The following is a 21,509-nucleotide window of genomic DNA, read 5'->3' on the forward strand; positions in this document are numbered from 1 at the left end:
TATACTACGTGGGCTGTGCTATATACTACGTGGCTCTGCTATATACTCTGTGGGCTGTGCTATATACTATGTGGCTGTGCTATATACTACGTGGCTGTGCTATATACTCTGTGGGCTGTGCTATATACTATGTGGCTGTGCTATATACTACATGGCTGTGCTATATACTACATGGCTGTGCAATATACTACGTGGCTGTTCTATATACTACATGGCTGTGCTATATACTACGTGGCTCTGCTATATACTACGTGGCTGTGCTATATACTACGTGGCTGTGCTATATACTATGTGGCCAGCCGCGAACAATCAGCGACAGGTGCAGTCCGCCCGCGAATTGGCGCGGGAGTTGAAACACGCTTCGGTAATTGGTCGTAGCCAGCCAAATCCTGTGTATTCAATGTATTGTTCTAAAATCTTCATAAATAAACTACATACATATTCTAGAATACCCGATGCGTTAGAATCGGGCTACCATCTAGTCTTATATATTCCTAAGAGTTTGCGGAGTTCAGGTCAGGACCCTTGCGGCCGGTCCGTACATAGCGGTCCATACTCTGATCTTGATTTTCAGATGTGGGAGGCCGGCCTAAGGCATCATGAAGGACCTGGATGGTAGGTGCGCACTGTAGTTTCTCATAGAAACATATCTTTGGTTGTTTGTGCTGCCTTGCTCGTTTTTGCCTCATACGTTGCTTCTGATTCAAGTCGAAATATCAGGACGAGGACTGATCACTTGGAGCAATGCTACAATTTTTCAAAACTGTCTCTAACCCATAGGAGCTGCTAAAAAAATTGGGTTCTGTTAGTCTCTGGCTGCCTCTGCCTTGTCAATGCGGTAATCTCCGAGACCTATATTTCTTGCAATTGGTGAGGGACTAGGCTCCTGAATATAGCTTAAAGCCACATAGATCTGATGGGTGCTCTAGAACAGGGGTCCCCAACTCCAGTCCTCAAGACCCACCAACATGTTATGTTTTCAGGATTTCCTTAGTCTTGCCCAAGTAATAATTGCATCACCTGTGCAATGCAAAGGAAATCCTGAAAACATGACCTGTTGGTGGGCCTTGAGGACTGGAGTTGGGGACCCCTGCTCTAGAACACACACAACATCCTCTTAATTCTTGTCCTAGCTCTGTAGGACCCCCCAGTCTGATGCTTGTTGACCAGGGCCATTCTCCCAGCCTAGAACACGCAAAACCTCTTCTTAATTCTTGCCCTAGATCTTTAGGACCTCCCAATCTGACGCTTACTGACCAGTGCCATTCTCCCAGCCTAGAACACGCAAAACCTCTTCTTAATTCTTGCCCTAGCTCTGTAGGACCTTCCAGTCTGATGTTTATTGACCAGTGCCATTCTCCCAGCCTAGAACACACACAACCTCTTCTTAATTCTTGCCCTACTGGTGTGGTACCTCCCAGTCTGACGCTTACTGACCAGTGCCATTCTCCCAGCCTGAGTGAGATTTACACAGTTACTAGAGATGCTGATCGTCTTCTCAGACAAGCGGACGAGCGAAGATGACGACGATCCTCTTTTATTGCTAATCAGTCATATGGTTTTCTATTCCATCTGATAGAGGATATGTTACTGAACTACATGCCCTTAGCTGTAAAAGGCCCTGAGGGGGACGTCCAAAGGACAGCACTTCAGTTAGAGGTTGTCTCATCTAATTAAATGGGTAAAGTTGCAATTTCACTTTACTTGTCTATTTTCAAGAACGGAGGGACTTTTAATTCTAGCTTACAGCTAATTGCCAAAGTTAATGGCTGCCTCCCAGAGAGCGTTAGCTTACAAGTGCTGGTCAGAGCGCTAGCTTGCGAGTTGCTGGTCGGAGTTCTAGCTTGCGAGTTGCTGGTCGGAGCTCTAGCTTGCGAGTTGCTGGTCGGAGTTCTAGCTTGCGAGTTGCTGGTCGGAGCTCTAGCTTGCGAGTTGCTGGTCGGAGCTCTAGCTTGCGAGTTGCTGGTCGGAGCTCTAGCTTGCGAGTTGCTGGTCGGAGTTCTAGCTTGCGAGTTGCTGGTCGGAGTTCTAGCTTGCGAGTTGCTGGTCGGAGCTCTAGCTTGCGGGTTGCTGGTCGGAGCTCTAGCTTGCGAGTTGCTGGTCGGAGCTCTAGCTTGCGAGTTGCTGGTCGGAGTTCTAGCTTGTGAGTTGCTGGTCGGAGCTCTAGCTTGCGAGGTGCCTGTCAGAGCTCTAGCTTGCGAGGTGCCGGTCGGAGCTCTAGCTTGCGAGTTGCTGATTGGAGGTCTAGCTTGCGAGCTGCCAGTCGGAGTTCTAGCTTGTGAGGTCCCGATCGGATCTCTAGCTTGCGAACTGCCGGTCGGAGCTCTAGCCTGGGAGCTGCCGGTCGGAGCTCTAGCCTGGGAGCTGCCGGTCGGAGCTCTATCCTGGGAGCTGCCGGTCAGAGCTCTAGCCTGGGAGCTGCCGGTCAGAGGTCTAGCCTGGGAGCTGCCGGTCGGAGCTCTAGCCTGGGAACTGCCGGTCAGAACTCTAGCCTGGGAGCTGCCGGTCGGAGCTCTAGCCTGGGAGCTGCCGGTCGGAGCTCTAGCCTGGGAGCTGCCGGTCGGAGCTCTAGCCTGGGAGCTGCCGGTCGGAGCTCTAGCCTGGGAGCTGCCGGTCAGAGCTCTAGCCTGGGAGCTACCGGTCGGAGCTCTAGCCTGGGAGCTGCCTGTCAGAGCTCTAGCTTGCGAATTGCGGATCGGAGCTCTATCTTGCGAGGTGCCGGTCAGAGCTCTAGCTTGCGAGTTGCTGGTCGGAGCTCTAGCTTGCGAGTTGCTGGTCGGAGCTCTAGCTTGCGAGTTGCTGGTCGGAGCTCTAGCTTGCGAGTTGCTGGTCGGAGCTCTAGCTTGCGAGTTGCTGGTCGGAGCTCTAGCTTGCGAGTTGCTGGTCGGAGCTCTAGCTTGCGAGTTGCTGGTCGGAGCTCTAGCTTGCGAGTTGCTGGTCGGAGTTCTAGCTTGTGAGTTGCTGGTCAAAGCTCTAGCTTGCGAGGTGCCTGTCAGAGCTCTAGATTGCGAGTTGCTGATTGGAGGTCTAGCTTGCGAGCTGCCAGTCGGAGCTCTAGCTTGTGAGGTGCCGGTCGGATCTCTAGCTTGCGAGCTGCCGGTCGGAGCTCTAGCCTGGGAGCTGCCGGTCGGAGCTCTAGCCTGGGAGCTGCCGGTCAGAGCTCTAGCCTGGGAGCTGCCGGTCGGAGCTCTATCCTGGGAGCTGCCGGTCAGAGCTCTAGCCTGGGAGCTGCCGGTCAGAGGTCTAGCCTGGGAGCTGCCGGTCGGAGCTCTAGCCTGGGAACTGCCGGTCAGAACTCTAGCCTGGGAGCTGCCGGTCGGAGCTCTAGCCTGGGAGCTGCCGGTCGGAGCTCTAGCCTGGGAGCTGCCGGTCGGAGCTCTAGCCTGGGAGCTGCCGGTCGGAGCTCTAGCCTGGGAGCTGCCGGTCAGAGCTCTAGCCTGGGAGCTACCGGTCGGAGCTCTAGCCTGGGACCTGCCTGTCAGAGCTCTAGCTTGCGAATTGCGGATCGGAGCTCTAGCTTGCGAGGTGCCGGTCAGAGCTCTAGCTTGCGAGTTGCTGGTCGGAGCTCTAGCTTGCGAGTTGCTGGTCGGAGCTCTAGCTTGCGAGTTGCTGGTCGGAGCTCTAGCTTGCGAGTTGCTGGTCGGAGCTCTAGCTTGCGAGTTGCTGGTCGGAGCTCTAGCTTGCGAGTTGCTGGTCGGAGCTCTAGCTTGCGAGTTGCTGGTCGGAGCTCTAGCTTGCGAGTTGCTGGTCGGAGCTCTAGCTTGCGAGTTGCTGGTCGGAGCTCTAGCTTGCGAGTTGCTGGTCGGAGCTCTAGCTTGCGAGTTGCTGGTCGGAGCTCTATCTTGCGAGTTGCTGGTCGGAGCTCTAGCTTGCGAGTTGCTGGTCGGAGCTCTAGCTTGCGAGTTGCTGGTCGGAGCTCTAGCTTGCGAGTTGCTGGTCGGAGTTCTAGCTTGTGAGTTGCTGGTCGGAGCTCTAGCTTGCGAGGTGCCTGTCAGAGCTCTAGCTTGCGAGGTGCCGGTCGGAGCTCTAGCTTGCGAGTTGCTGATTGGAGGTCTAGCTTGCGAGCTGCCAGTCGGAGTTCTAGCTTGTGAGGTCCCGATCGGATCTCTAGCTTGCGAGCTGCCGGTCGGAGCTCTAGCCTGGGAGCTGCCGGTCGGAGCTCTAGCCTGGGAGCTGCCGGTCGGAGCTCTATCCTGGGAGCTGCCGGTCAGAGCTCTAGCCTGGGAGCTGCCGGTCAGAGGTCTAGCCTGGGAGCTGCCGGTCGGAGCTCTAGCCTGGGAACTGCCGGTCAGAACTCTAGCCTGGGAGCTGCCGGTCGGAGCTCTAGCCTGGGAGCTGCCGGTTCGGAGCTCTAGCCTGGGAGCTGCCGGTCGGAGCTCTAGCCTGGGAGCTGCCGGTCGGAGCTCTAGCCTGGGAGCTGCCGGTCAGAGCTCTAGCCTGGGAGCTACCGGTCGGAGCTCTAGCCTGGGAGCTGCCTGTCAGAGCTCTAGCTTGCGAATTGCGGATCGGAGCTCTATCTTGCGAGGTGCCGGTCAGAGCTCTAGCTTGCGAGTTGCTGGTCGGAGCTCTAGCTTGCGAGTTGCTGGTCGGAGCTCTAGCTTGCGAGTTGCTGGTCGGAGCTCTAGCTTGCGAGTTGCTGGTCGGAGCTCTAGCTTGCGAGTTGCTGGTCGGAGCTCTAGCTTGCGAGTTGCTGGTCGGAGCTCTAGCTTGCGAGTTGCTGGTCGGAGCTCTAGCTTGCGAGTTGCTGGTCGGAGTTCTAGCTTGTGAGTTGCTGGTCAAAGCTCTAGCTTGCGAGGTGCCTGTCAGAGCTCTAGATTGCGAGTTGCTGATTGGAGGTCTAGCTTGCGAGCTGCCAGTCGGAGCTCTAGCTTGTGAGGTGCCGGTCGGATCTCTAGCTTGCGAGCTGCCGGTCGGAGCTCTAGCCTGGGAGCTGCCGGTCGGAGCTCTAGCCTGGGAGCTGCCGGTCAGAGCTCTAGCCTGGGAGCTGCCGGTCGGAGCTCTATCCTGGGAGCTGCCGGTCAGAGCTCTAGCCTGGGAGCTGCCGGTCAGAGGTCTAGCCTGGGAGCTGCCGGTCGGAGCTCTAGCCTGGGAACTGCCGGTCAGAACTCTAGCCTGGGAGCTGCCGGTCGGAGCTCTAGCCTGGGAGCTGCCGGTCGGAGCTCTAGCCTGGGAGCTGCCGGTCGGAGCTCTAGCCTGGGAGCTGCCGGTCGGAGCTCTAGCCTGGGAGCTGCCGGTCAGAGCTCTAGCCTGGGAGCTACCGGTCGGACCTCTAGCCTGGGACCTGCCTGTCAGAGCTCTAGCTTGCGAATTGCGGATCGGAGCTCTAGCTTGCGAGGTGCCGGTCAGAGCTCTAGCTTGCGAGTTGCTGGTCGGAGCTCTAGCTTGCGAGTTGCTGGTCGGAGCTCTAGCTTGCGAGTTGCTGGTCGGAGCTCTAGCTTGCGAGTTGCTGGTCAGAGCTCTAGCTTGCGAGTTGCTGGTCGGAGCTCTAGCTTGCGAGTTGCTGGTCGGAGGTCTAGCTTGCGAGTTGCTGGTCGGAGCTCTAGCTTGCGAGTTGCTGGTCGGAGCTCTAGCTTGCGAGTTGCTGGTCGGAGCTCTAGCTTGCGAGTTGCTGGTCGGAGCTCTAGCTTGCGAATTGCTGGTCGGAGCTCTATCTTGCGAGTTGCTGGTCGGAGCTCTAGCTTGCGAGTTGCTGGTCGGAGCTCTAGCTTGCGAGTTGCTGGTCGGAGCTCTAGCTTGCGAGTTGCTGGTCGGAGTTCTAGCTTGTGAGTTGCTGGTCAAAGCTCTAGCTTGCGAGGTGCCTGTCAGAGCTCTAGCTTGCGAGGTGCCGGTCGGAGCTCTAGCTTGCGAGTTGCTGATTGGAGGTCTAGCTTGCGAGCTGCCAGTCGGAGCTCTAGCTTGTGAGGTGCCGGTCGGATCTCTAGCTTGCGAGCTGCCGGTCGGAGCCCTAGCCTGGGAGCTGCCGGTCGGAGCTCTAGCCTGGGAGCTGCCGGTCAGAGCTCTAGCCTGGGAGCTGCCGGTCGGAGCTCTAGCCTGGGAGCTGCCGGTTGGAGCTCTATCCTGGGAGCTGCCGGTCAGAGCTCTAGCCTGGGAGCTGCCGGTCGGAGCTCTAGCCTGGGAGCTGCCGGTCGGAGCTCTAGCCTGGGAGCTGCCGGTCGGAGCTCTAGCCTGGGAGCTGCCGGTCGGAGCTCTAGCCTGGGAGCTGCCGGTCAGAGCTCTAGCCTGGGAGCTACCGGTCGCAGCTCTTGCCTGGGAGCTGCCTGTCAGAGCTCTAGCTTGCGAGTTGCTGATCGGAGCTCTAGCTTGCGAGGTGCTGGTCGGAGCTCTAGCTTGCGAGTTGCTGGTCGGAGCTCTAGCTTGCGAGTTGCTGGTCGGAGCTCTATCTTGCGAGTTGCTGGTCGGAGCTCTAGCTTGCGAGTTGCTGGTCGGAGCTCTAGCTTGCGAGTTGCTGGTCGGAGCTCTAGCTTGCGAGTTGCTGGTCGGAGTTCTAGCTTGTGAGTTGCTGGTCAAAGCTCTAGCTTGCGAGGTGCCTGTCAGAGCTCTAGCTTGCGAGGTGCCGGTCGGAGCTCTAGCTTGCGAGTTGCTGATTGGAGGTCTAGCTTGCGAGCTGCCAGTCGGAGCTCTAGCTTGTGAGGTGCCGGTCGGATCTCTAGCTTGCGAGCTTCCGGTCGGAGCACTAGCCTGGGAGCTGCCGGTCGGAGCTCTAGCCTGGGAGCTGCCGGTCAGAGCTCTAGCCTGGGAGCTGCCGGTCGGAGCTCTAGCCTGGGAGCTGCCGGTTGGAGCTCTATCCTGGGAGCTGCCGGTCAGAGCTCTAGCCTGGGAGCTGCCGGTCGGAGGTCTAGCCTGGGAGCTGCCGGTTGGAGCTCTAGCCTGGGAGCTGCCGGTTGGAACTCTAGCCTGGGAGCTGCCGGTCGGAGCTCTAGCCTGGGAGCTGCCGGTCGGAGCTCTAGCCTGGGAGCTGCCGGTCGGAGCTCTAGCCTGGGAGCTGCCGGTCGGAGCTCTAGCCTGGGAGCTGCCGGTCAGAGCTCTAGCCTGGGAGCTACCGGTCGCAGCTCTTGCCTGGGAGCTGCCTGTCAGAGCTCTAGCTTGCGAGTTGCTGGTCGGAGCTCTAGCTTGCGAGTTGCTGGTCAGAGCTCTAACTTGCAAGTTGCTGGTTGGAGCTCTATCTTGTGAGGTGCCGGTCGGATCTTTAGCTTGCGAGGTGCCTGTCAGAGCTCTAGCTTGTGAGGTGCCGGTCGGAGCTCTAGCTTGCGAGGTGCCGGTCGTATCTCTAGCCTGGGAGCTGCTGGTCGGAGCTCTAGCCTGAGAGCTGCCGGTCGGAGCTCTAGCCTGGGAGCTGCCGGTCAGAGCAACATGAGGTAGAGACAGAGACCCTGATTCCAGCAATGTATCACTTACTGGGCTGCTTGCTGTAGTTTTGATACAACCATGGTTTTCCCTGTAATATATCTTGGAATGCTGATCTCTGTATAACCCCGCCCACACCATTGATTGGCAGCTTTCTGTCTATATAGTGTGCACAGAAAGCAGCGAATCTGTGCTGGGGGCGGGGTTACACAGTGCAGGAGGACTAGAAGGCCTGAGACAACTAGTCCTGCAATAACACTGGTCAATGCAATTTTTTCTGGCAATAGGTTTTAAAACCTATTTTCAGTCAATTTTGGCTGCTGATTACGAATATGAACTCCGTTTTTTGGCTATCACACCAGGATTTCGAGATATTTTCAACTTTTGATGAAAATTACTCCTAATGTTTTATGATAAAAACACATGATTTTCGATACTACATTGTATATTTTTAATCAAGGAATAACAAAGATTACAAAGTCTATGTGCAGCAAATCAAATAGACTTACAGAATTAAACTACAAAATATAAAAGCACATATATATGGCACACAGATGAATGACAAATGGCCGTTATTATTTGAACTTTCTTTTCTTGGCTGATCTGTGATGTACGGCTTCTGGGTTGTCTCTCATCAAGCTCCAGCAATAGTCGGCCATCATATGTGAGTCCCACCGGCCTCGATACCGTTCTTCCATTGTTTTAATGTCCTGATGAAATGCTCCCCTTGTTCCTCGCTCACGTCCCCAAGGTTCTCTGGAAAAAAGTCCAAATGGCAGTGTAAATAGTGAATCTTGATACTTGATAGATTCCGCAGACTCGTTAGTAGCTCTTCCACAATCTCTTCATAGTTACATAGTAACATAGTAACATAGTTAGTAAGGCCGAAAAAAGACATTTGTCCATCCAGTTCAGCCTATATTCCATCATAATAAATCCCCAGATCTACGTCCTTCTACAGAACCTAATAATTGTATGATACAATATTGTTCTGCTCCAGGAAGACATCCAGGCCTCTCTTGAACCCCTCGACTGAGTTCGCCATCACCACCTCCTCAGGCAAGCAATTCCAGATTCTCACTGCCCTAACAGTAAAGAATCCTCTTCTATGTTGGTGGAAAAACCTTCTCTCCTCCAGACGCAAAGAATGCCCCCTTGTGCCCGTCACCTTCCTTGGTATAAACAGATCCTCAGCGAGATATTTGTATTGTCCCCTTATATACTTATACATGGTTATTAGATCGCCCCTCAGTCGTCTTTTTTCTAGACTAAATAATCCTAATTTCGCTAATCTATCTGGGTATTGTAGTTCTCCCATCCCCTTTATTAATTTTGTTGCCCTCCTTTGTACTCTCTCTAGTTCCATTATATGCTTCCTGAGCACCGGTGCCCAAAACTGGACACAGTACTCCATGTGCGGTCTAACTAGGGATTTGTACAGAGGCAGTATAATGCTCTCATCATGTGTATCCAGACCTCTTTTAATGCACCCCATGATCCTGTTTGCCTTGGCAGCTGCTGCCTGGCACTGGCTGCTCCAGGTAAGTTTATCATTAACTAGGATCCCCAAGTCCTTCTCCCTGTCAGATTTACCCAGTGGTTTCCCGTTCAGTGTGTAATGGTGACATTGATTCCCTCTTCCCATGTGTATAACCTTACATTTATCATTGTTAAACCTCATCTGCCACCTTTCAGCCCAAGTTTCCAACTTATCCAGATCCATCTGTAGCAGAATACTATCTTCTCTTGTATTAACTGCTTTACATAGTTTTGTATCATCTGCAAATATCAATATTTTACTGTGTAAACCTTCTACCAGATCATTAATGAATATGTTGAAGAGAACAGGTCCCAATACTGACCCCTGCGGTACCCCACTGGTCACAGCGACCCAGTTAGAGACTATACCATTTATAACCACCCTCTGCTTTCTATCACTAAGCCAGTTACTAACCCATTTACACACATTTTCCCCCAGACCAAGCATTCTCATTTTGTGTACCAACCTCTTGTGCGGCACGGTATCAAACGCTTTGGAAAAATCGAGATATACCACGTCCAATGACTCACCGTGGTCCAGCCTATAGCTTACCTCTTCATAAAAACTGATTAGATTGGTTTGACAGGAGCGATTTCTCATAAACCCATGCTGATATGGAGTTAAACAGTTATTCTCATTGAGATAATCCAGAATAACATCCCTCAGAAACCCTTCAAATATTTTACCAACAATAGAGGTTAGACTTACTGGCCTATAATTTCCAGGTTCACTTTTAGAGCCCTTTTTGAATATTGGCACCACATTTGCTATGCGCCAGTCCTGCGGAACAGACCCTGTCGCTATAGAGTCCCTAAAAATAAGAAATAATGGTTTATCTATTACATTACTTAGTTCTCTTAGTACTCGTGGGGGTATGCCATCCGGACCCGGAGATTTATCTATTTTAATCTTATTTAGCCGGTTTCGCACCTCTTCTTGGGTTAGATTGGTGACCCTTAATATAGGGTTTTCATTGTTTCTTGGGATTTCACCTAGCATTTCATTTTCCACCGTGAATACCGTGGAGAAGAAGGTGTTTAATATGTTAGCTTTTTCCTCGTCATCTACAACCATTCTTTCCTCACTATTTTTTAAGGGGCCTACATTTTCAGTTTTTATTCTTTTACTATTGATATAGTTGAAGAACAGTTTGGGATTAGTTTTACTCTCCTTAGTTGTCGGCTTTCTTATTCCCTAGAAAATTCTGCGCCACATTACAAAATGCATTCCCAGCTCTTTCTTCTGTCTCATTCATTGATGTGATAACATTTGGGTTTCTCATAAGTGTTCTTATTTGAGGTCCATCAAATATTCCGGCCTTTTTCTTCTCTTCGCTAAGACCAGGAAAAGTTGAACATATATAGTTAAAGCATTCTCCACTGTGATTGAGAGCTTTGACGAACTGCTTCATCAACCCAAGTTTTATGTGTAAGGGAGGAAAGACAGTGTCCTTCCTATCCACTAGAGGATCATGGATGACATTCTTATCGCCAGAGGCCAAACTCTGTCGCTGAGGCCACTCAGTTTTCACCCAATGCTCTGCTGTAGCTCTACTGTCCCAGTAGCACAGAAAACAAGGGTGTTATCATAACAAATGGGAATTATGCATGTTCAAAGAAAGCAAAGATATTCTCACATTTATTGGAAGACTAAATGAAAACTAAACCGGCACTTTTCATACACTACTTGTATTTATCATGGAATTCATGAAAATGGGCTATATACCTAAAGCGCAAAAACGAGATGCGATAGAGAAATTATAAGATCAGATTTGAATTCAGCACCCTCAAATTAGTCTAAAACTGTCCATGCCAGAAATTTTTTTTTTGTAGACCAGTGTAATAATTGGCAGAGAAAACAGTGATTTTTTTTATTGAAACTACAACACGCAGCCCAGTAAGTGACACATCTCTGGAATCAGGGTCTCAGACCCTACATCATGCTGCTTCTCAGATTACACAGAAAAGCCTGCTGACTGACACACTCCCTGTAAGGGAGAAGACATTGTAACGTCCTTACAGCTTGATACTTTGCAAAAAAAAAAGAAAGTGGAACCGAATAAGACTTGGTCTAATGGGTACTAAGCTTATAAATGCCTGGGGAAGAAAAGCCAGCAGAGATTTGTGGCGAGCCGCTGTTGCACAAATTTACGTGAAGCTTTGATGGCATAAGAGCGGACTATCCCTTTAAGATCTCGCTCGGCGGACGTCATTCATAGAGCAGATGGCTGACTTGTGGTTCAGATCGTGCGGCATGAGATTCAGAAATAGATGGAATCATCCTTTAAATGAGCACCGCGGCGTCCTTGTGTGGAAATGTTCTATATGGAGAGTGTTGTCTGTTTCCGCTCCTGTTTCTCTGCAAAAAGCAAATTGAGGTCATTATTTAGCGGCTTTCAATTACTTCTAAGAAACGTACAAGGTTTACAGGAAAAATCTACAGCCGCGTAAGTGGCATACTAATACGGAGAGCGGTGCCAGTCATCGCAACCAATCAAATCTAACCTTACCGACATGGAAACGAAAGGCTAAGACCCGTACAACCAGGCTGGGGACCGACAATAAAGCACGTGGTCATCACACCACCATATACAGGACAGTAGTATAGTAGTTATATTCTCATACATAGGGGCAGTATTATAGGAGTTATATTCTTGTACATAGGGGCAGTATTATAGGAGTTATATTCTTGTACATAGTAGCAGTATTATAGTAGTTATATTCTTGAACATAGGAGCAGTATTATAGTAGTTATATTCTTGTACATAGGGGCAGTATTATAGTAGTTATATTCTTGTAGATAGGGGCAGTATTATAGTAATTATATTCTTGTACATAGGGGGCAGTATTATAGTAGTTATATTCTTGAACATAGGGGGCAGTATTATAGTAGTTATATTCTTGTACATAGGGGCAGTATTATAGTAGTTATATTCTTGTACATAGGGAGCAGTATTATAGCAGTTATATTCTTGTACATAGGGGGCAGTATTATAGTAGTTATATTCTTGTACATAGGAGCAGTATTATAGTAGTTATATTCTTGTACATGGGGCAGTATTATAGTAGTTATATTCTTGTACATAGGGGCAGTATTATAGTAGTTATATTCTTGTATATAGGGGCAGTATTATAGTAGTTATATTCTTGTATATAGGGGCAGTATTATAGTAGTTGTATTCTTGTACATAGGGGCAGTATTATAGTAGTTATATTCTTGTACATAGGGGCAGTATTATAGTAGTTATATTCTTGTATATAGCGGCAGTATTATAGTAGTTATATTCTTGTATATAGGGGCAGTATTATAGTAGTTATATTCTTGTATATAGGGGCAGTATTATAGTAGTTATATTCTTGTACATGGGGCAGTATTATAGTAGTTATATTCTTGTACATAGGGAGCAGTATTATAGCAGTTATATTCTTGTACATAGGGGGCAGTATTATAGTAGTTATATTCTTGTACATAGGAGCAGTATTATAGTAGTTATATTCTTGTACATGGGGCAGTATTATAGTAGTTATATTCTTGTACATAGGGGCAGTATTATAGTAGTTATATTCTTGTATATAGGACAGTATTATAGTAGTTATATTCTTGTATATAGGGGCAGTATTATAGTAGTTATATTCTTGTATATAGGGGCAGTATTATAGTAGTTATATTCTTGTATATAGGGGCAGTATTATAGTAGTTATATTCTTGTACATAGGGAGCAGTATTATAGCAGTTATATTCTTGTACATAGGGGGCAGTATTATAGTAGTTATATTCTTGTACATAGGAGCAGTATTATAGTAGTTATATTCTTGTACATGGGGCAGTATTATAGTAGTTATATTCTTGTACATAGGGGCAGTTTTATAGTAGTTATATTCTTGTATATAGGGGCAGTATTATAGTAGTTATATTCTTGTATATAGGGGCAGTATTATAGTAGTTGTATTCTTGTACATAGGGGCAGTATTATAGTAGTTATATTCTTGTACATAGGGGCAGTATTATAGTAGTTATATTCTTGTATATAGCGGCAGTATTATAGTAGTTATATTCTTGTATATAGCGGCAGTATTATAGTAGTTATATTCTTGTATATAGGGGCAGTATTATAGTAGTTATATTCTTGTATATAGGGGCAGTATTATAGTAGTTATATTCTTGTACATAGGGGCAGTATTATAGTAGTTATATTCTTCTCCATAGGGACAGTATTATAGTAGTTATATTCTTGTATATAGGGGCAGTATTATAGTAGTTATATTCTTGTATATAGGGGCAGTAGTATAGTAGTTATATTCTTCTCCATAGGGGCAGTATTATAGTAGTTATATTCTTGTATATAGGGGCAGTATTATAGTAGTTGTATTCTTGTACATAGGGGCAGTATTATAGTAGTTATATTCTTGTACATAGGGGCAGTATTATAGTAGTTATATTCTTGTATATAGCGGCAGTATTATAGTAGTTATATTCTTGTATATAGGGGCAGTATTATAGTAGTTATATTCTTGTACATAGGGAGCAGTATTATAGCAGTTATATTCTTGTACATAGGAGCAGAATTATAGTAGTTATATTCTTGTACATAGGAGCAGTATTATAGTAGTTATATTCTTGTACATGGGGCAGTATTATAGTAGTTATATTCTTGTACATAGGGGCAGTTTTATAGTAGTTATATTCTTGTATATAGGGGCAGTATTATAGTAGTTATATTCTTGTACATAGGGGCAGTATTATAGTAGTTATATTCTTGTATATAGGGGCAGTATTATAGTAGTTGTATTCTTGTACATAGGGGCAGTATTATAGTAGTTATATTCTTGTACATAGGGGCAGTATTATAGTAGTTATATTCTTGTATATAGCGGCAGTATTATAGTAGTTATATTCTTGTATATAGGGGCAGTATTATAGTAGTTATATTCTTGTATATAGGGGCAGTATTATAGTAGTTATATTCTTGTACATGGGGCAGTATTATAGTAGTTATATTCTTGTACATAGGGAGCAGTATTATAGCAGTTATATTCTTGTACATAGGGGCAGTATTATAGTAGTTATATTCTAGTACATAGGAGCAGTATTATAGTAGTTATATTCTTGTACATGGGGCAGTATTATAGTAGTTATATTCTTGTACATAGGGGCAGTATTATAGTAGTTATATTCTTGTATATAGGACAGTATTATAGTAGTTATATTCTTGTATACAGGGGCAGTATTATAGTAGTTATATTCTTGTATATAAGGGCAGTATTATAGTAGTTATATTCTTGTACATAGGGAGCAGTATTATAGCAGTTATATTCTTGTACATAGGGGGCAGTATTATAGTAGTTATATTCTTGTACATAGGAGCAGTATTATAGTAGTTACATTCTTGTACATGGGGCAGTATTATAGTAGTTATATTCTTGTACATAGGGGCAGTTTTATAGTAGTTATATTCTTGTATATAGGGGCAGTATTATAGTAGTTATATTCTTGTATATAGGGGCAGTATTATAGTAGTTGTATTCTTGTACATAGGGGCAGTATTATAGTAGTTATATTCTTGTACATAGGGGCAGTATTATAGTAGTTATATTCTTGTATATAGCGGCAGTATTATAGTAGTTATATTCTTGTATATAGGGGCAGTATTATAGTAGTTATATTCTTGTATATAGGGGCAGTATTATAGTAGTTATATTCTTGTACATAGGGGCAGTATTATAGTAGTTATATTCTTCTCCATAGGGACAGTATTATAGTAGTTATATTCTTGTATATAGGGGCAGTATTATAGTAGTTATATTCTTGTATATAGGGGCAGTATTATAGTAGTTATATTCTTCTCCATAGGGGCAGTATTATAGTAGTTATATTCTTGTATATAGGGGCAGTATTATAGTAGTTATATTCTTGTACATAGGAGCAGTATTATAGCAGTTATATTCTTGTACATAGGGGCAGTATTATAGTAGTTATATTCTTGTACATAGGGGCAGTATTATAGTAGTTATATTCTTGTACATAGGAGCAGTATTATAGTAGTTATATTCTTGTATATTGGGGCAGTATTATAGTAGTTATATTCTTGTATATAGGGGCAGTATTATAGTAGTTATATCTTGTATATAGGGGCAGTATTATAGTAGTTATATTCTTGTATATAGCGGCAGTATTATAGTAGTTATATTCTTATACATAGGGGCAGTATTATAGTAGTTATATTCTTGTATATAGGGGCAGTATTATAGTAGTTATATTCTTGTACATAGGGGCAGTATTATAGTAGTTATATTCTTGTACATAGGGGCAGTATTATAGTAGTTATATTCTTGTATATAGCGGCAGTATTATAGTAGTTATATTCTTGTATATAGGGGCAGTATTATAGTAGTTATATTCTTGTATATAGGGGCAGTATTATAGTAGTTATATTCTTGTACATAGGGAGCAGTATTATAGCAGTTATATTCTTGTACATAGGGGGCAGTATTATAGTAGTTATATTCTTGTACATAGGAGCAGTATTATAGTAGTTATATTCTTGTACATGGGGCAGTATTATAGTAGTTATATTCTTGTACATAGGGGCAGTTTTATAGTAGTTATATTCTTGTATATAGGGGCAGTATTATAGTAGTTATATTCTTGTATATAGGGGCAGTATTATAGTAGTTGTATTCTTGTACATAGGGGCAGTATTATAGTAGTTATATTCTTGTACATAGGGGCAGTATTATAGTAGTTATATTCTTGTATATAGCGGCAGTATTATAGTAGTTATATTCTTGTATATAGGGGCAGTATTATAGTAGTTATATTCTTGTATATAGGGGCAGTATTACAGTAGTTATATTCTTGTACATAGGGGCAGTATTATAGTAGTTATATTCTTCTCCATAGGGACAGTATTATAGTAGTTATATTCTTGTATATAGCGGCAGTATTATAGTAGTTATATTCTTGTATATAGGGGCAGTATTATAGTAGTTATATTCTTGTATATAGGGGCAGTATTATAGTAGTTATATTCTTGTACATAGGGAGCAGTATTATAGCAGTTATATTCTTGTACATAGGGGGCAGTATTATAGTAGTTATATTCTTGTACATAGGAGCAGTATTATAGTAGTTATATTCTTGTACATGGGGCAGTATTATAGTAGTTATATTCTTGTACATAGGGGCAGTTTTATAGTAGTTATATTCTTGTATATAGGGGCAGTATTATAGTAGTTATATTCTTGTATATAGGGGCAGTATTATAGTAGTTGTATTCTTGTACATAGGGGCAGTATTATAGTAGTTATATTCTTGTACATAGGGGCAGTATTATAGTAGTTATATTCTTGTATATAGCGGCAGTATTATAGTAGTTATATTCTTGTATATAGGGGCAGTATTATAGTAGTTATATTCTTGTATATAGGGGCAGTATTACAGTAGTTATATTCTTGTACATAGGGGCAGTATTATAGTAGTTATATTCTTCTCCATAGGGACAGTATTATAGTAGTTATATTCTTGTATATAGGGGCAGTATTATAGTAGTTATATTCTTGTATATAGGGGCAGTAGTATAGTAGTTATATTCTTCTCCATAGGGGCAGTATTATAGTAGTTATATTCTTGTATATAGGGGCAGTATTATAGTAGTTGTATTCTTGTACATAGGGGCAGTATTATAGTAGTTATATTCTTGTACATAGGGGCAGTATTATAGTAGTTATATTCTTGTATATAGCGGCAGTATTATAGTAGTTATATTCTTGTATATAGGGGCAGTATTATAGTAGTTATATTCTTGTACATAGGGAGCAGTATTATAGCAGTTATATTCTTGTACATAGGAGCAGAATTATAGTAGTTATATTCTTGTACATAGGAGCAGTATTATAGTAGTTATATTCTTGTACATGGGGCAGTATTATAGTAGTTATATTCTTGTACATAGGGGCAGTTTTATAGTAGTTATATTCTTGTATATAGGGGCAGTATTATAGTAGTTATATTCTTCTCCATAGGGGCAGTATTATAGTAGTTATATTCTTGTATATAGGGGCAGTATTATAGTAGTTGTATTCTTGTACATAGGGGCAGTATTATAGTAGTTATATTCTTGTACATAGGGGCAGTATTATAGTAGTTATATTCTTGTATATAGCGGCAGTATTATAGTAGTTATATTCTTGTATATAGGGGCAGTATTATAGTAGTTATATTCTTGTATATAGGGGCAGTATTATAGTAGTTATATTCTTGTACATGGGGCAGTATTATAGTAGTTATATTCTTGTACATAGGGAGCAGTATTATAGCAGTTATATTCTTGTACATAGGGGCAGTATTATAGTAGTTATATTCTAGTACATAGGAGCAGTATTATAGTAGTTATATTCTTGTACATGGGGCAGTATTATAGTAGTTATATTCTTGTACATAGGGGCAGTATTATAGTAGTTATATTCTTGTATATAGGACAGTATTATAGTAGTTATATTCTTGTATACAGGGGCAGTATTATAGTAGTTATATTCTTGTATATAAGGGCAGTATTATAGTAGTTATATTCTTGTACATAGGGAGCAGTATTATAGCAGTTATATTCTTGTACATAGGGGGCAATATTATAGTAGTTATATTCTTGTACATAGGAGCAGTATTATAGTAGTTATATTCTTGTACATGGGGCAGTATTATAGTAGTTATATTCTTGTACATAGGGGCAGTTTTATAGTAGTTATATTCTTGTATATAGGGGCAGTATTATAGTAGTTATATTCTTGTATATAGGGGCAGTATTATAGTAGTTGTATTCTTGTACATAGGGGCAGTATTATAGTAGTTATATTCTTGTACATAGGGGCAGTATTATAGTAGTTATATTCTTGTATATAGCGGCAGTATTATAGTAGTTATATTCTTGTATATAGGGGCAGTATTATAGTAGTTATATTCTTGTATATAGGGGCAGTATTATAGTAGTTATATTCTTCTCCATAGGGGCAGTATTATAGTAGTTATATTCTTGTATATAGGGGCAGTATTATAGTAGTTATATTCTTGTACATAGGAGCAGTATTATAGCAGTTATATTCTTGTACATAGGGGCAGTATTATAGTAGTTATATTCTTGTACATAGGGGCAGTATTATAGTAGTTATATTCTTGTACATAGGAGCAGTATTATAGTAGTTATATTCTTGTATATTGGGGCAGTATTATAGTAGTTATATTCTTGTATATAGGGGCAGTATTATAGTAGTTATATCTTGTATATAGGGGCAGTATTATAGTAGTTATATTCTTGTATATAGCGGCAGTATTATAGTAGTTATATTCTTATACATAGGGGCAGTATTATAGTAGTTATATTCTTGTATATAGGGGCAGTATTATAGTAGTTATATTCTTGTATATAGGGGCAGTATTATAGTAGTTATATTCTTGTACATAGGGGCAGTATTATAGTAGTTATATTCTTGTACATAGGGGCAGTATTATAGTAGTTATATTCTTGTATATAGCGGCAGTATTATAGTAGTTATATTCTTGTATATAGGGGCAGTATTATAGTAGTTATATTCTTGTATATAGGGGCAGTATTATAGTAGTTATATTCTTGTACATAGGGAGCAGTATTATAGCAGTTATATTCTTGTACATAGGGGGCAGTATTATAGTAGTTATATTCTTGTACATAGGAGCAGTATTATAGTAGTTATATTCTTGTACATGGGGCAGTATTATAGTAGTTATATTCTTGTACATAGGGGCAGTTTTATAGTAGTTATATTCTTGTATATAGGGGCAGTATTATAGTAGTTATATTCTTGTATATAGGGGCAGTATTATAGTAGTTGTATTCTTGTACATAGGGGCAGTATTATAGTAGTTATATTCTTGTACATAGGGGCAGTATTATAGTAGTTATATTCTTGTATATAGCGGCAGTATTATAGTAGTTATATTCTTGTATATAGGGGCAGTATTATAGTAGTTATATTCTTGTATATAGGGGCAGTATTACAGTAGTTATATTCTTGTACATAGGGGCAGTATTATAGTAGTTATATTCTTCTCCATAGGGACAGTATTATAGTAGTTATATTCTTGTATATAGGGGCAGTATTATAGTAGTTATATTCTTGTATATAGGGGCAGTAGTATAGTAGTTATATTCTTCTCCATAGGGGCAGTATTATAGTAGTTATATTCTTGTATATAGGGGCAGTATTATAGTAGTTGTATTCTTGTACATAGGGGCAGTATTATAGTAGTTATATTCTTGTACATAGGGGCAGTATTATAGTAGTTATATTCTTGTATATAGCGGCAGTATTATAGTAGTTATATTCTTGTATATAGGGGCAGTATTATAGTAGTTATATTCTTGTACATAGGGAGCAGTATTATAGCAGTTATATTCTTGTACATAGGAGCAGAATTATAGTAGTTATATTCTTGTACATAGGAGCAGTATTATAGTAGTTATATTCTTGTACATGGGGCAGTATTATAGTAGTTATATTCTTGTACATAGGGGCAGTTTTATAGTAGTTATATTCTTGTATATAGGGGCAGTATTATAGTAGTTATATTCTTCTCCATAGGGGCAGTATTATAGTAGTTATATTCTTGTATATAGGGGCAGTATTATAGTAGTTGTATTCTTGTACATAGGGGCAGTATTATAGTAGTTATATTCTTGTACATAGGGGCAGTATTATAGTAGTTATATTCTTGTATATAGCGGCAGTATTATAGTAGTTATATTCTTGTATATAGGGGCAGTATTATAGTAGTTATATTCTTGTATATAGGGGCAGTATTATAGTAGTTATATTCTTGTACATGGGGCAGTATTATAGTAGTTATATTCTTGTACATAGGGAGCAGTATTATAGCAGTTATATTCTTGTACATAGGGGCAGTATTATAGTAGTTATATTCTAGTACATAGGAGCAGTATTATAGTAGTTATATTCTTGTACATGGGGCAGTATTATAGTAGTTATATTCTTGTACATAGGGGCAGTATTATAGTAGTTATATTCTTGTATATAGGACAGTATTATAGTAGTTATATTCTTGTATACAGGGGCAGTATTATAGTAGTTATATTCTTGTATATAAGGGCAGTATTATAGTAGTTATATTCTTGTACATAGGGAGCAGTATTATAGCAGTTATATTCTTGTACATAGGGGGCAGTATTATAGTAGTTATATTCTTGTACATAGGAGCAGTATTATAGTAGTTATATTCTTTTACATGGGGCAGTATTATAGTAGTTATATTCTTGTACATAGGGGCAGTTTTATAGTAGTTATATTCTTGTATATAGGGGCAGTATTATAGTAGTTATATTCTTGTATATAGGGGCAGTATTATAGTAGTTGTATTCTTGTACATAGGGGCAGTATTATAGTAGTTATATTCTTGTACATAGGGGCAGTATTATAGTAGTTATATTCTTGTATATAGCGGCAGTATTATAGTAGTTATATTCTTGTATATAGGGGCAGTATTATAGTAGTTATATTCTTGTATATAGGGGCAGTATTATAGTAGTTATATTCTTGTACATAGGGGCAGTATTATAGTAGTTATATTCTTCTCCATAGGGACAGTATTATAGTAGTTATATTCTTGTATATAGGGGCAGTATTATAGTAGTTATATTCTTGTATATAGGGGCAGTATTATAGTAGTTATATTCTTCTCCATAGGGGCAGTATTATAGTAGTTATATTCTTGTATATAGGGGCAGTATTATAGTAGTTATATTCTTGTACATAGGAGCAGTATTATAGCAGTTATATTCTTGTACATAGGGGCAGTATTATAGTAGTTATATTCTTGTACATAGGGGCAGTATTATAGTAGTTATATTCTTGTACATAGGAGCAGTATTATAGTAGTTATATTCTTGTATATTGGGGCAGTATTATAGTAGTTATATTCTTGTATATAGGGGCAGTATTATAGTAGTTATATCTTGTATATAGGGGCAGTATTATAGTAGTTATATTCTTGTATATAGCGGCAGTATTATAGTAGTTATATTCTTATACATAGGGGCAGTATTATAGTAGTTATATTCTTGTATATAGGGGCAGTATTATAGTAGTTATATTCTTGTATATAGGGGCAGTATTATAGTAGTTATATTCTTGTACATAGGGGCAGTATTATAGTAGTTATATTCTTGTACATAGGGGCAGTATTATAGTAGTTATATTCTTGTATATAGCGGCAGTATTATAGTAGTTATATTCTTGTATATAGGGGCAGTATTATAGTAGTTATATTCTTGTATATAGGGGCAGTATTATAGTAGTTATATTCTTGTACATAGGGGCAGTATTATAGTAGTTATATTCTTCTCCATAGGGACAGTATTATAGTAGTTATATTCTTGTATATAGGGGCAGTATTATAGTAGTTATATTCTTGTATATAGGGGCAGTATTATAGTAGTTATATTCTTCTCCATAGGGGCAGTATTATAGTAGTTATATTCTTGTATATATGGGCAGTATTATAGTAGTTATATTCTTGTACATAGGAGCAGTATTATAGCAGTTATATTCTTGTACATAGGGGCAGTATTATAGTAGTTATA

The 21,509-nt window shown here is 41.9% G+C and overlaps 1 protein-coding gene across 1 annotated transcript; it reads right to left on the reverse strand.

The window, feature by feature from the left end:
* Window positions 1-1,700: 1,700 nt before the first annotated feature.
* Window positions 1,701-7,427, reverse strand: LOC138673815 (mucin-19). The gene is made up of 3 exons (XM_069761853.1): window positions 7,396-7,427; window positions 4,449-7,333; window positions 1,701-4,363 (listed from the first exon to the last, which is right to left on the reverse strand). The coding sequence occupies exons 1-3, from the start codon at window positions 7,425-7,427 to the stop codon at window positions 1,701-1,703; spliced, it is 5,580 nt and encodes a 1,859-aa protein (XP_069617954.1).
* Window positions 7,428-21,509: the final 14,082 nt, after the last annotated feature.

This window comes from Ranitomeya imitator, chromosome 4 (assembly GCF_032444005.1).
Source record: "Ranitomeya imitator isolate aRanImi1 chromosome 4, aRanImi1.pri, whole genome shotgun sequence".
In the NCBI taxonomy this organism is placed as follows: domain Eukaryota; kingdom Metazoa; phylum Chordata; class Amphibia; order Anura; family Dendrobatidae; genus Ranitomeya; species Ranitomeya imitator.